We start from the raw sequence: 15,343 nt of genomic DNA, 5'->3' as shown, positions 1-15,343 counted from the left end.
CCAGAGTTTCGGATGGATCATCAATTTTCCAAAGTCAAATCTGACACCGGCCCAATCGCTGACATATCTTGGCATGGAGTTTCATACCCTCTCAGCGATAGTGAAGCTTCCGCTGAACAAGCAGCGTTCACTACAGACGGGGGTGCAATCTCTCCTTCAAGGTCAGTCACACCCCTTGAGGCGCCTCATACACTTCCTAGGGAAGATGGTGGCAGCAATGGAGGCAGTCCCTTTCGCGCAGTTTCACCTGCGTCCTCTTCAATGGGACATCCTACGCAAATGGGACAGGAAACTGACGTCCCTCGACAGGAACGTCTCCCTCTCTCAGGCAACCAAAGCTTCCCTTCGGTGGTGGCTTCTTCCCACTTCTTTATCGAAGGGGAAATCCTTCCTACCCCCATCCTGGGCGGTGGTCACGACGGACGCGAGTCTGTCAGGGTGGGGAGCATTTTTTCTCCACCACAGGGCTCAGGGTACGTGGACTCAGCAAGAGTCCTCGCTTCAGATCAATGTTCTGGAGATCAGGGCAGTGTATCTGGCCCTAAAAGCGTTCCAGCAGTGGCTGGAAGGCAAGCAGATCCGAATTCAGTCGGACAACTCCACAGCGGTGGCATACATCAACCACCAAGGCGGGACACGCAGTCGCCAAGCCTTCCAGGAAGTCCGGCGGATTCTACTGTGGGTGGAAGCCACAGCCTCCACCATATCCGCAGTTCACATCCCGGGCGTGGAAAACTGGGAAGCAGACTTTCTCAGTCGCCAGGGCATGGACGCAGGGGAATGGTCCCTTCACCCGGACGTGTTTCAGGAGATATGTTGCCGTTGGGACATGCCGGACGTCGACCTAATGGCGTCCCGGCACAACAACAAGGTACCGACGTTCATGGCACGGTCTCAAGATCCCAGAGCTATGGCGGCAGACGCCTTAGTTCAGGATTGGTCGCAGTTTCAGCTCCCTTATGTGTTTCCTCCGCTGGCACTGTTGCCCAGAGTGTTACGCAAGATCAGGGCCGACTGCCGCCGCGTCATCCTCGTCGCTCCAGACTGGCCGAGGAGGTCGTGGTACCCGGATCTGTGGCATCTCACGGTCGGCCAACCGTGGGCACTACCAGACCGACCAGACTTGCTGTCTCAAGGGCCGTTTTTCCATCTGAATTCTGCGGCCCTCAACCTGACTGTGTGGCCATTGAGTCCTGGATCCTAGCGTCTTCAGGATTATCTCAAGAGGTCATTGCCACTATGAGACAGGCTAGGAAACCAACGTCCGCCAAGATCTACCACAGGACGTGGAAAATTTTCCTGTCGTGGTGCTCTGCTCAGGGTTTTTCTCCCTGGCCATTTGCCATGCCCACTTTTCTGTCCTTCCTTCAATCTGGACTGGAAAAGGGTTTGTCGCTCGGCTCCCTTAAGGGACAAGTCTCAGCGCTCTCTGTGTTTTTCCAGAAGCGCCTAGCCAGACGTCCACAGGTACGCACGTTCCTGCAGGGGGTTTGTCACATCGTCCCTCCTTACAAGCGTCCGTTAGAACCCTGGGATCTGAACAGGGTGCTGATGGTTCTTTAGAAACCACCATTCGAGCCAATGAGAGATATTTCTCTCTCACGCCTTTCGCAGAAAGTGGTTTTCCTAGTAGCAGTCACTTCACTTCGGAGAGTGTCTGAGCTAGCAGCGTTGTCGTGCAAAGCCCCTTTCCTGGTGTTTCACCAGGACAAGGTGGTTCTGCGTCCGGTTCCGGAATTTCTCCCTAAGGTGGTATCCCCCTTTCATCTCAATCAGGATATCGCCTTACCCTCTTTTTGTCCTCATCCAGTTCACCAATGTGAAACGGATTTGCACTTGTTAGATCTGGTGAGAGCACTCAGACTCTACATTTCTCGTACGGCGCCCCTGCGCCGCTCGGATGCACTCTTTGTCCTTGTCGCTGGCCAGCGTAAAGGGTCACAGGCTTCCAAATCAACCCTGGCTCGGTGGATCAAGGAACCAATTCTCGAAGCTTACCGTTCTGCTGGGCTTCCGGTTCCCTCAGGGCTGAAGGCCCATTCTACCAGAGCCGTGGGTGCGTCCTGGGCTTTGAGGCACCAGGCTACGGCTCAGCAGGTGTGTCAGGCGGCTACCTGGTCGAGCCTGCACACTTTCACGAAACACTATCAGGTGCATACCTATGCTTCGGCGGATGCCAGCCTAGGTAGACGAGTCCTTCAGGCGGCGGTTGCCCACCTGTGGGAAGGGGCCGTTTTACGGCTCTATTACGAGGTATTATTTTACCCACCCAGGGACTGCTTTTGGACGTCCCATTTGTCTGGGTCTCCCAATGGAGCGACAAAGAAGAAGGGAATTTTGTTTACTTACCGTAAATTCCTTTTCTTCTAGCTCCAATTGGGAGACCCAGCACCCGCCCCTGTTTTTTTGTGTACACATGTTGTTCATGTTGAATGGTTTCAGTTCTCCGATATTCCTTCGGATTGAATTTACTTTAAACCAGTTTATAATTTTTTCCTCCTTCTTGCTTTTGCACCAAAACTGAGGAGCCCGTGGGAGCACGGGGGGTGTATAGGCAGAAGGGGAGGGGCTTTACACTTTTAGTGTAATACTTTGTGCGGCCTCCGGAGGCATAGCCTATACACCCATTTGTCATTTGTCTGGGTCTCCCAATTAGAGCTAGAAGAAAAGGAATTTACGGTAAGTAAACAAAATTCCCTTCTTCGAACCGCTGCGGGATGTTTCTTTATCACGTCTTTCGCAGAAGGTGGCTTTTCTAGTGGCAGTTACATCGCTCCGTAGAGTGTCGGAGCTAGCAGCGTTGTCATGCAAAGCCCCCTTCCTGGTTTTTCACCAGGATAAGGTGGTTCTGCGTCCGGTCCCGGAATTTCTCCCTAAGGTGGTATCCCCTTTTCATCTCAATCAGGATATCTCCTTACCTTCATTTTGCCCTCATCCAGTTCACCAATGTGAAAAGGATTTGCACTTGTTAGATCTAGTGAGAGCACTCCGGCTCTACGTGTCTCGCACGGCGCCCCTGCGCCGTTCTGATGCGCTCTTTGTCCTTGTCGCTGGCCAGCGTAAGGGGTCGCAGGCGTCCAAGTCAACCTTGGCTCGGTGGATCAAGGAACCGATTCTTGAAGCCTACCGTTCTTCTGGGCTTCCGATTCCTTCAGGGCTGAAAGCCCATTCTACCAGAGCCGTGGGTGCGTCCTGGGCACTGCGGCACCGGGCTACGGCTCAGCAGGTGTGTCAGGCAGCTACCTGGTCTAGTCTGCACACTTTCACGAAACACTATCAGGTGCATACCTATGCTTCGGCAGACGCCAGTCTAGGTAGGCGAGTCCTTCAGGCGGCTGTTGCCCACCTGTAAGAGGGGGTCGTTTTTCGGCTCTTTTTATCGAGGTATTCTTTTACCCACCCAGGGACTGCTTTTGGACGTCCCAATTGTCTGGGTCTCCCAATGGAGCGACAAAGAAGAAGGGAATTTTGTTTACTTACCGTAAATTCCTTTTCTTCTAGCTCCTATTGGGAGACCCAGCACCCGCCCCTGTTCCCTTCGGGCTGTTGTTCTTTTGTGTACACATGTTGTTCATGTTGAATTGTTCTTTTGGTTCATGGTTTACTTTTCAGTTCTCCGAACATCCTTCGGATTGAATTTACCTTAGACCAATTTATAAGTTTCCTCCTTCCTGCTTTGGCACCAAAACTGAGGAGCCCGTGATGCACGGGAGGGTGTATAGGCAGAGGGGAGGGGTTACACTTTTTAAAGTGTAATACTTTGTGTGGCCTCCGGAGGCAGAAGCTATACACCCAATTGTCTGGGTCTCCCAATAGGAGCTAGAAGAAAAGGAATTTACGGTAAGTAAACAAAATTCCCTTCATTACTCCACAATGGGGAAATTTTAATAATTGCCAATTCCTTCAGGTCAGCTAGCTACCCTGGCCAATAAGCAGGGTCTAATGGACAAAGCTTCAGTGTAAAACTGACAGATTGAATATCATGCTGTACCGAAATATTGCAGGATAGATCAGCAATCGGGCAAGTAAAAGTTAAAGTGAATCTTTCAGCAGGTTTTGGTATGTAATCTGAGGGCAGTATGAGGAAGGGTTTAAGACACTGATTTCAGGAATATATCATCTATTAGGTTGTGTGCTGTTGTTTCAATACAATGAGTGTTTTATTACCAGATGATTATTACTGCATGGACTAGTTGGCTAGAGCTACCACGCTCCAAGCATTGATTAGCAGCTCACTGTCACTATGCAATGTGCTGTGGTGTGGGTTTGGTTAGCTTTCTGAGCTCTGCTACATCTAAGAAGTCTGATAGTGTCACAACTGCTGCACCCAGTAAACTAAGGAATACATTGTTGGAATCAGGGTCTCTTTTCCTACATTATGCTGGTTTTCAGATGAGGCATCAAAAACCTGCTGACAGATTCCCTTTAAAGTCCCATAGAGCGACTAATTAGAAAAGTTGAAAAAATCGTAAACTTGAAACAAAAAATTCAAAATACAATATGAAAAAATAACAGGAATATATATTTCCATAAAAACAAAAGTATTTAATAATCTTAAATACATAAAAAAATGTAGAGCTTTCATTACACGGACACACACAAAAAATAGAATAAAAAGTGATCAAACTGTTGCACAGAAAAAATGGCATCACTCGAGGAATGCGGTCCATCAACGTCAAATTATTTCTATGTGCGGCCCACTCAGCCGAGTGTGAGACCCCTGTGTCCGGTGATGTCAGTACTTTACTATGATTTATATCCAGATGAATTGGTGTTTTTTCTATTTTTGGTTTTTAAATGTTGGTGGGCCTCGTGATCATATATAAACCTGTGATTACTACAGGCAACCTATATACACTATATATGTATTTTTTCTCTGACGCCTCATTGGGGGACACAGGACCATGGGTGTTATGCTGCCTATCCATAGGAGGACACTAAGTAGATGCAAAAGCATAGCTCCTCCTCTGCAGTATACACCCCCTGGCAGGGCCAGGCAGTCCCAGTTTTAGCTTAGTGTCTATAGGAGGCACTTCCTTTCAAGGTTTGTTATTTTTTGAGGGCGACGGTTTCCTTTTGGGACCGATCTCCCACTACCATCAAAGGGCGGGAACGTGAAGTGTTGCCTACACGTACCCCCTCCCGCGACGCTGGATCCTGGGCTGGACGACGGGTTCCATAGACACCAATTTTCCAAAGCCCAGGGCAGAGGCACAATTCCTCAGCCCCTTTTTGCAGGCTCTGAGTTGAATATGGCACCGTTGTGACCGGATACAGCAAGCTGACTCTGCTATAGTCACTGCCTGGATTGAAGCAGTGTTTAAGGTGAGATCCCCCCTGACTGGTTTCCCAGACAAAGGGAGAAAAGGCTGTGCAGGAAAGGCTCCCAGGGCTGAATATACAGTATTTATTATGAGAAAGTCCCTGGCTAATGCAAGGAACAGAGCCCCAGGAATCCTGAACACACAGTGTTAACTTTTCCCTAGCTTGCTGGCTGGAGGAGGGGGGGGGGAAGTCCCTCCTGTTTGCAAACTTCTGCACAGATAATTTCTGGGTGGCAGGGGGGAAGGGGGTGGCTAGAGAATCACAGACTCACGCTGTTTATTATCTGCTCTGTTTGTTTGATCTAGCAGAAAAGCCGGCTGAGAACCACCAGTGACACGCTGTGTGCTGACTAGAGGGAGAAAAACTATCAGAAGCTCCTTTCCCGCCGTTTTTTTACTACCCACAGCGGGGGCACACTGACTACTTCTTCGCGCTCTTTTAGCGCTAAGCCACGCGGCCGCGATAAGCCCCCCCCCCCCAGGAAAGCGTGAGAAGATCACCAGCCATCGGCTGATTCCGGTAAGGTGCTGCTCACTGTAGCTCTGCTGAGCATTGCTCCCCCTCTTAGCATACTCCTATCAGGAACATGCAGAATTCAAAAGGCACTAAGAGGGCTAAGGCTCACATAGTTTATTATTCAGCCTGCACTGCCTGCCACGTTGAGCTACCACGTAAACACCTCTTCTCTCTGTGAGTCCTGTGCCCCTATAGCCCCCAAGACCCCCCCGCCACAACCATCAGCCCAGAGCCTAGGGCTCCCAGCCCAGAGCCTAGGGCTCCCAGCCCACCGGAATGGGCACAGTTCTGTCTCAATCCATGGAAAAACTGTCACAGAACCTGGTGCTGGCTGTGCAATGTCGTCCTCCACACCCTTCTGGGCCCCTGGACGGAACGCAGCCTGAGGATACCCCTATGGAGGATCCTTCTGAGGTAATCCGGGCACATGCTTCACCGGTTGCAGGGATCAGGAAAAGAGCACACGGCCGGGTGTCTCCAGCGGGCTCTCCCTCGGGAGCACACAGGGCAGGCTCTCCCACACGCTCCACGGCTTCTGAAGAGCTGGAGGAGGGAGAATGCTGTTTGTTCCAGGAGGATTCCTTGGTTTCATCCTCCCCAGATGATCAAACTGCAATAGGACTCCCTTATAGCAGCAATCAACCAAACTATGCATGTGGAGGATCCCCCATCCACTACCACTGACCATGCGGTCTCCTTTAAGAGGGCAAGGAAACCCCAAAAGGTTTTCGCTGATCACCCTGAGTTTCAGGATATACTCACAAAGCAAAGGGAGAAGCCTGACAGGCGCTTCGGTAACCGAAAACTCATGGAGTCCCGGTACCCTTTTGCCTCACCTGCCCCTAAGGGCTGGGCCGATCCGCCCTCGGTCGACCCCCCCGGTCTCCCGCCTTACCACAAAGACTCTCCTGTCTTTACCCGATGGTTCCTCCATCAAGGACCCGACAGACAAGACAGGTGGAGCACCTCGCCCGCTCTGCTTTTGAGGCTGCGGGTTCCTCCCTCTCGCCCTCCTTTGCCGCTGTGTGGGTCGCAAAGGCGATCTCGGTCTGGGCAGAATCCCTTAACACTTCGCTTGAGGAATGCCAGTTCACTCATACCTTCACAGAGGTAACTGTTCAAATTGCCGCTGCGGAGGAGTACCTCATGCAGGCTTCCATGGATGCTGCTACCTGCGCAGCGTTTGCCGCCTCAAATACCATAGCCATCCGTAGAGCTCTCTGGCTCCGACAATTGCGAGCGGACTCTGCCTCCAAGAAGTCTCTCACGGGCCTCGATTGTTTGGCGAACGTCTGGACAAGCTCATTTCTGACGCCACGGGAGGAAAGAGTACCTCCCTCCCCCAGCTGAAGTCCAGATCGTCCTTCCCCAGACGTCCACAGTCCTTGTTCCGCTGATTCGGAACTCATTTGGTTGGTCGACACCCCGTGCTGTCCACGCCACCAGCCGCGGACTACGCAGGGACCGACTTTCTCAGCTCTCCCCGAAACCTACTTCGTCATGGCAGCCTAGACCGAAACAGTCCAGGACTAGGGAGACTCGGCCACGACGTTTTCCCCCCTCATGACTCCTTCGGCGCCCTGGAAGACACACTCATTGTAGGAGGTCGACTGCGGCTCTTTCAACACATCTGGGCTGCCGCCTCAGACGACAAATGGGTGCGAGACCTTGTGTCTTCCGGTTACCACATAGAATTTCGGACCCGACCCCCCCGAGTCGGTTCTAACAGCAGGAGTGATAATACCTGTCCCAGACGACGAGAAGTTCGGGGGTTTTTATTCCAACCTCTTTGTGGTCCACAAAAAGGATGGGTCAGTTCGACCCATCCTGGACCTCAAACACCTAAACAAGCATGTGCACGTACGGAGATTCAGAATGGAGTCCCTAAGGTCCATTATTGCATCCATGGTCGAAGGGGAATTCCTCGCATCCATAGACATCAAGGACGCGTACCTGCACATACCCATCTCCCCAGATCACCAAAAGTTCCTCCGCTTTGCAATTCAGGACTCCCACTTTCAATTCGTAGCTCTACCCTTCGGCCTTGCCACCGCACCAAGGGTCTTCACCAAAGTCATGGCGGCCGCCATGAGCGTCCTTCACGCCAGGGGAGTGGTCGATCTCCCTTACTTGGACGACCTCCTCATCAAGGCCCCCTCCTTCCGCGACTGCTCAACCATCGTACAGATCACTGTGGGCACCCTATCCCGCTTAGGGTGGCTAGTGAATCTGGACAAATCATCCCCGGTCCCATCACGATCCATCACATTCCTGGGCATGTCCGTGGACACCCGTCGAGGCTTGATCCTTCTCCCTTAGGACAAGGCGATCGTTCTTCAACGAGTGGTACGTTGCCTTCTACGTCCTCCGTCTCGCTCCATTCGATTCAGCATGAAAGTGCTCGGCAGGATGGTGGCGGCTATGGAAGCAGTACCCTTTTGCTCAACTGCACCTCCGCCCACTGCAGCTAGCCCTTCTAGCGGCCTGGGACAAGAGCCCCTTCTCCCTGGACAGACATCTTCACCTGACGCCTTCAGTCAGGTACGCACTCCGCTGGTGGCTTCGGTCCTCATCCCTATCGAAGGGGAGATCCTTTCTCCCAGTGAACTGGCTGGTCCTGACCACGGACGCCAGCCTCCTAGGCTGGGGAGCAGTGTACCGGCACCACACTGCTCAAGGACGTTGGACGCCCCAGGAGTCTTCCCTACCCATAAACACCCTGGAACTCCGCACGATCTTCCTCGTGCTCAGAGCGTTCTGCCTTCTGCTAGCGGGTCGTCAGATTCGAGTCCAATCGGACAATGCGACAGCTGTAGCCTATATCAATCGGCAGGGGGGCACCTGCAGCAAAGTGGCTTATCTCGATGCCCACAAGATCCTCAGCCGGGCCGAATCGACGGGATCAGTGATATCAGCGGTACACATACCGGGGGTAGAGAACTGGGCAGCAGACTTTCTAAGTCGCCAAGGCCTGGCCGCCGGAGAATGGTCTCTCCACCCAGATGTGTTTTTACACATCTGCACTCGCTGGGGCACACCAGACGTGGACCTAATGGCCTCAAGGTTGAATGCAAAGGTACCCGCGTTCATAGCCAGGTCACGCGACCCGCAGTCCATCGGCGCGGATGCTCTAGTCTACTCCTGGCACCACTTCCGCCTGCCTTACATATTTCCACCTTTACCCCTGCTGCCGCGGATGATCAGGAAGATCAAGGAAGAGGGAGTCCCGGTGATACTGATAGCACCGGACTGGCCCAGGCGCGCCTGGTACACCGAATTAGTACAACTGCTCACAGACGCACCGTGGCGCCTTCCAGACATCCCAGACTTGCTGACCCAAGGGCCCTGCGGCCGCGAGTATTCCGGAAGATCAAGGCAGAAGGAGTCCCGGTGATACTAACAGCACCGGACTAGCCCAGGTGCGCCTGGTATGCCGAATTAGTACAATTGCTCATGGCGCCTCGTAAGCATCCCAGACCTGCTGACCCAAGGGCCCATTTCCCATCAGAACACCAGAGCCCTGAAGCTGACGGCATGGCCATTGAGACCTGGGTATTAACAAGAGCGGGATTCTCCCCCGCTGTGTTTTCCACCATGATCAGCGCCCGAAAGCCTGCCTCATCCCGCATTTACCACAGTACGTGGAAAATCTTCCTTTCATGGTGCAGAGAAACTAACGTCCAGCCTATGCCTCTGGCCATCCCCAGAATTCTCGACTTACTACAGTCTGGCTTGCAAGCGGGGTTGGCTCTCAGTTCCCTTAAAGGGCAGGTCTCAGCGCTCTCAATCTTCTACCAATGCCGCCTGACTCAAAAACCGCAAGTCAAGACCTTCCTCCAGGGCGTTTCCCATCTAGTTCCCCCGTACAAACGGCCGCTGGACCCATGGGACCTCAACCTCGTTCCGGACGGTCTCCAGAGGTCTCCCTTTGAACCCCTCAAGGAATCCTCCCTTGCTCTTCTGTCCTGGAAGGTAACATTCCTGGTGGCAATTACGTCCATCAGACGGGTTTCGGAGCTAGCAGCACTCTTGCCACGAGCCTTTCCTGATCTTTCACCAGGACAAGGTGGTTCTGCCCCCCTGCTTCCGTATTTCCTTCCTAAGGTTCTTATCCCGTTTCATTTGAACGAGGACATTGTTCTGCCTTCATTTTGTCCACACCCAGTTCATAGGGTGGAAAGGTCTCTGCATTCGTTAGACCTCGTCAGAGCTCTCAGATATTACATATCCAGGACAGCCCCCTTTAGGAAAACGGACTCTTTGTTCGTCATTCCTGAGGGGCCTAAGAAGGGACAGGCAGCTTCAAAGGCGACTCTGGCTCGCTGGATTCGCTCTACGATCCAGGAAGTCTACCGCCTGCAACTCAAGCCCATTCCCAGTGGGCTGCGGGCTCATTCCACGCGAGCAGTTGGCGCTTCGTGGGCCATTCGGCATCAGGCTTCAGTGGAACAGGTGTGTAAGGCTGCGACCTGGTTTAGCCTACATACTTTTTCAAAGCATCACAGAGTCCATACCCAGGTTTCAACTGAGGCAAATCTGGGTAGGAAAATTCTGCAAATGGTACTGGGACTGGTTCCTAGTCCTTGGGTTGTGTTGTCTTCTTTTATGTTTCCCACCCATGGACTGTTTTAGGACGTCCCATGGTCCTGTGTCCCCCAATGAGACGTCAGAGAAAAACGGATTTTTGTGTACTCACCGTAAAATCGTTTTCTCTTAGCCATCATTGGGGGACACAGCACCCACCCTGTTGCCCTGCGGGGCCTTGGTTCTCTCAGTACCTTATTTGGTTTTGACTCTTCTTTTCTCATGTTCCTCTGTTGAGAAGTTTTTTACTGCTTTTTTCTCCTACTGCTTGTGTACTAAAACTGAGACTGCCTGGCTCGGCCAGGGGGTGTATACTGCAGAGGAGGAGCTATGGTTTTGCATCTACTTAGTGTCCTCCTATGGATAGGCAGCATAACACCCATGGTCCTGTGTCCCCCAATGATGGCTAAGAGAAAACGATTTACGTGAGTACACAAAAATCCGTTTTGTTTTTTTTGTGAAATACCGTAATAATGGTGATTTGTATTTGTTTAGCCACCAGAAGCAGAATGAATTTGTAATTGACAACATGACATTTGCTCTCCATGCTTTGCTTGCTGTGTTTTATTTCTTAATCCATCCTCAGATGCTTTTGAGTATTTTATGTTCCACTTTGCCATCTTCTTAATCATTCAGAGGGTAAGTAACCAAATTATTCTGTGCAATGAGCGGTAAGATAGAGATGTGCCTGATAAGTCAAGGAATGCACAAATAGGAACCTGACATTCAGCTGCTATCTATCGTATAGCTTTTCTTTTCCAGGATCTCCCGGTGTTTCTAATTGATGGGTGCACTGATGCATTTTCAAGAGTTTATCCAGAATGTATTTTTTTTCTAAGATAAGTGAATGGTACAAATTTCAAGGGGTTTTTCACTTTTAGAAAATTGGACCCCAATGGTTTACGATCATGTAAAATATATCATGTATATGTGATATGATATACCGTATTTTTCGGATTATAAGACACTTTTCCTCCCAAGAATTTGGGAAGAAAATGAGGGATGCATCTTAAAATCCGAATATAGCTGACTAGAGGGGGACTGTCTGTGCAGCTGTGTGCGGGCGGCCAGGTCCGTATCGCTGCGGGCGGGCGGGTGGCCAGGTCCATATCGCTGCGGCCGGGCGGCCAGGTCCGTATCGCTGCGGGCGGGCGGGTGGCCAGATCCATATCGCTGCGGCCGGGCGGCCAGGTCCGTGTCGCTGCGGCCGGGCGGCCAGGTCAGTGTCGCTGCGGCCGGGCGGCCAGGTCAGTGTCGCTGCGGCCGGGGCGGCCAGGTCAGTGTCGCTGCGGCCGGGCGGCCAGTTCCGTGTCAGTGGCCGGGTGCCTTTTGGTGCCGGCGGACTGCTGGCTGCCAATCTGTGCGAGCGGGCGGGTGGCTGTACGGAATGTGGTGGCTGTGCAATGTGTGTCCCATTTTGTCCGCAGTCCCGGTTTCAAATGATGGCGCCGGGAGTCAGCACGTGCGCAGATGGCGCTCTTGGATGAGAGCTCCATCTGCACACGCACGGCTCCGGGCGCCATCATTTGAACCAGGACTGCGGACAAACTGGGACACTCACCGCACTGGCCTGCTCCACCATTGACCCACCGCTGACACGGACCCGCTGCCGCCACCACGAACCCGCTGCCGCCACCACGGACTCACTGCCGCTGCTAGCACAGCCTCTTTTTCCTGTGACCCCGCTCCACCACCGCTGCCGCCCCCTCCGGTGAGACCACACCGGAGTATAAGACTGACCCCATTTTTATTTTTTTTACCTTTTTTTTTATCTCTAAATTTGGGGTGTGTCTTATAATTCGGTGCATCTTATAAAACGAAAAATACAGTATATTATATATCATGTAAAATAGAGTGCTCATCCTCACCCGCGAGTGCCTCGATCTTAGTGTTTTGCTGCAGCTTCCACTGTTCAAGGTAGATGGCACAAATCACTGAGCGTTGGCTGCAGCGGTGATATGGGCTAATGATTTTGTGTTACTGCATCAGCCAGAAGACAGAGATTGGACTAGGGCGGAGTGTCGGCACGGGGAGGGTGAGTACTGTCTGATTTGGTGAAATCAGGACTTAGCCTACATTTGTTTCTTAGTATCCTTTACATTGCTATAGAAAGGCCATTTCTTACTGTAATCCCCTGCTGCCCCACCATCTCCGCTCTGGTCTCCCCCAACATTCTGAACTTCAGCTTCAGTCATTCACGGGTCCCAGCCACAATTCCTGTGCCATTCACAGCACAAGATCAAGATGCCAGTGATAGTCTTTAGCGTCCATGAGTATTTAGGGGATGTGAAAAAGAAATCAACAGGTGGTAGACAGAGCGGCGTTTGTATAATTTATACTGTTTTTTTTGTTGGGTTTTTTTTTTGTTTTTTTTTTTAATGCTGTTTAGAAGAAAAATGTAAGTTTTTGATAATCCCTGTAAAGGAAATCTATCAGCAGGTTTTTGCTACCCAATCTGACACCAAAAAAATGTTGACAAGGAGATTCTGAATCCAATGGTGTAAAACAGATTACTGGGTGAAGCCGTTTTGAAATACGTGACAAATTTAGATTCGGGAACACAGCAGAGGTGCCCTCACCCACACAAGGCTCTCATAGAGATTGACACCTCACAGTCAATGCACAAACACATCAAGGGGTGTGTAGGACTGGCATGCACATGAGTTTCTAGTCCTGCAATGTTAATCACAGCATAATAAGCCCTTTAGATTACTTAACACCATACACACTGATAAGAGAAGCACAGTTGCTTCTTGTTGTTTAACTCTTACAGGAAGCTGTTCTCAGCTTACATAGCAAAAACCTGCTGACAGATTCCTTTTAAGGCATGGAGATATTCATATTTTCATACAGTTATGAAGTTTTTGAGGAATCCACTGATTCACTTATTGATTGTCTCTACTTATTTGTCAATATTTCTATTGGTGTTTCTCTGTGTGGGCTTCGTAATGTGGATCTGTTACTAGCTTTCACAATGCAGACTGGGTAATTTATTAGACTGATCTCTTAGACCTGATGTGCCTGGAATACTCACTATGAAAATGAATGTCAGAATGGGTGTTTACCAACTGAAAATGCTTATTTTTAAAATTAGGCAGTGAATCTATAAAAAAAATAATTATTCATTGTGATATTTTTGATGTTTGAGTTTCATCTTCTTTCTTATAAAAAGATCAATGGTTTTCTAGATTTGTTCGTTTTCCCCATGCAGAACTTTATCACTGGACAAGTCTGCAACTACTCTGATAATGCCTACTACATCTTGGTGGAGAAATACCTGAATTGTTTCCTTCCAATAGAAGGAAATGTCCCACAACCTCATTTTGCAAACCCTGGAGGAGCGGTACCATCCCCTGCACCAAGGTACTAGTTTTGGCTTTAGCTGGCCAAACAGATGAGATAGCGGACAGTGAAACATTAAATCAGCAATGGCTAGATCTCCCGGATTTTCCATATGAGTGCTCAGCTGTGCCAAATAGATGAAGAAAGCCGCTCCATGAGGACTTTGGCATCTCCTCTTGAAATTCCAGCCGCCCCGCATTGTATGTTGGTGATGCGCCCAAATACACCTGATGGTCCAGCCTAAATCAATGGGTTTGGCTGACTTTCATCCAATGTGTATGGGGGGTTATTAGGTTTTTTTGTGTTTAATAGCATGCGATTGTTAAATAGCATTACCCATAATATATTACCTTACCTTAAGTAACTTCACATGTGGTACCCACAGGGTTAGCTACTTCAAGCACTTACAACCAAGCAAAGAAGTAACTTATTAAACTATGTAATGAGTTATTTCAGTTCATATGGGCTTTACAGTGAATCTGACTGATGTCATTTTCTCTCTTCAGATCCCCATCAATTTCATTAACTTCGTATGGGACTAGCCCCAGTCTTTTAAAGAGACACATTTCCCACCAGCACTTGGTGAATGCTGACCCTGCAGCCCATGAGATATGGCGGTCGGAAACCTTATTGCAGGTGAGTGCCACAATTGGGACCTATACGGATGTGAATTTCTAATTTTGTGAAACTTTTTTGCAAGAATAGTTGTAATTTAATTCAGTATAAGATCATAATTAGGAGAAAAGAGGAGAATGAACCACAGGCATCATGCAAATGTAGAAAGTGAGTACACTCCATAATGTGGACAAAAAAACTGACGGCACTCCCAAAATGCAGTCTGAACGGTGCAAAACTGATCATGACATATAAAAACAAAAAAGACAGTTGCACTCTGAAATGCTAACGCATGAATATAGACATGCATTACTGCTTAAGGAAATCTAGGAAAAAGTGAGATATTTAGCATACAAAATGGCCATTTCAATATCTGCCCAGTAGCCACGTCAAGGTATATATCGTTTACTGGGAACCTAAAGTGAAGCCTCTCTCTAGGTTACAAACCTCCATATGTATGGGCAGGTAGGAACCTGCTATTAGAGAATAAAATCAACTGTGGCTAATGAGGGAAGGGTGCACAGTCAGAGGGCATGACTCCATAATCTAGACAAAAAGACTGACGGCACTCCCAAAATGCAGTCTGAACAGGTGCAAAGCTGAACATGACATATAATAGCAAAACAAGATAGTTGCACCATGAAGCATGCAAACCATGAATGTAATAATTACTGCTTAAGGAAATATAGGAAAATTTGAGATATTTAGCATACAAAAAATGGCCATTTCGATATCTGCCCAGTAGCCACGTCAAGGCATATTTTCTTTATCGTTCCTATGGGAGACCCAGACAATGGGTGTTTAGCTTCTGCCTCCGGAGGACACACAAAGTACTACACTTAAAAGTGTAGCTCCTCCCTCTGAGCTTATACACCCCCTGGAGAACCAGATCTAGCCAGTTTATCGCTTTGTGTTCAGGAGGCATACATCCACACATGCATTCTCATCTGATTTTTGATTT

The 15,343-nt window shown here is 49.9% G+C and overlaps 1 protein-coding gene across 3 annotated transcripts in view; it reads left to right on the top strand.

Moving 5' to 3' along the window:
* Positions 1-15,343, top strand: part of SMPD4 (sphingomyelin phosphodiesterase 4) — a 91,375-nt gene that overhangs the window by 18,129 nt on the left and 57,903 nt on the right. For all 3 annotated transcript variants that reach the window (XM_075321770.1, XM_075321762.1, XM_075321779.1), the window contains exons 6-8: positions 11,012-11,064; positions 13,637-13,788; positions 14,274-14,403. In XM_075321770.1, coding sequence (XP_075177885.1) covers positions 11,012-11,064; positions 13,637-13,788; positions 14,274-14,403 — 335 coding nt within the window. The remainder of the gene's footprint in view (positions 1-11,011; positions 11,065-13,636; positions 13,789-14,273; positions 14,404-15,343) is intronic.

This window comes from Anomaloglossus baeobatrachus, chromosome 1, assembly GCF_048569485.1.
Source record: "Anomaloglossus baeobatrachus isolate aAnoBae1 chromosome 1, aAnoBae1.hap1, whole genome shotgun sequence".
NCBI lineage: Eukaryota > Metazoa > Chordata > Amphibia > Anura > Aromobatidae > Anomaloglossus > Anomaloglossus baeobatrachus.
This window is presented reverse-complemented; position numbering and strand designations above follow the sequence as displayed.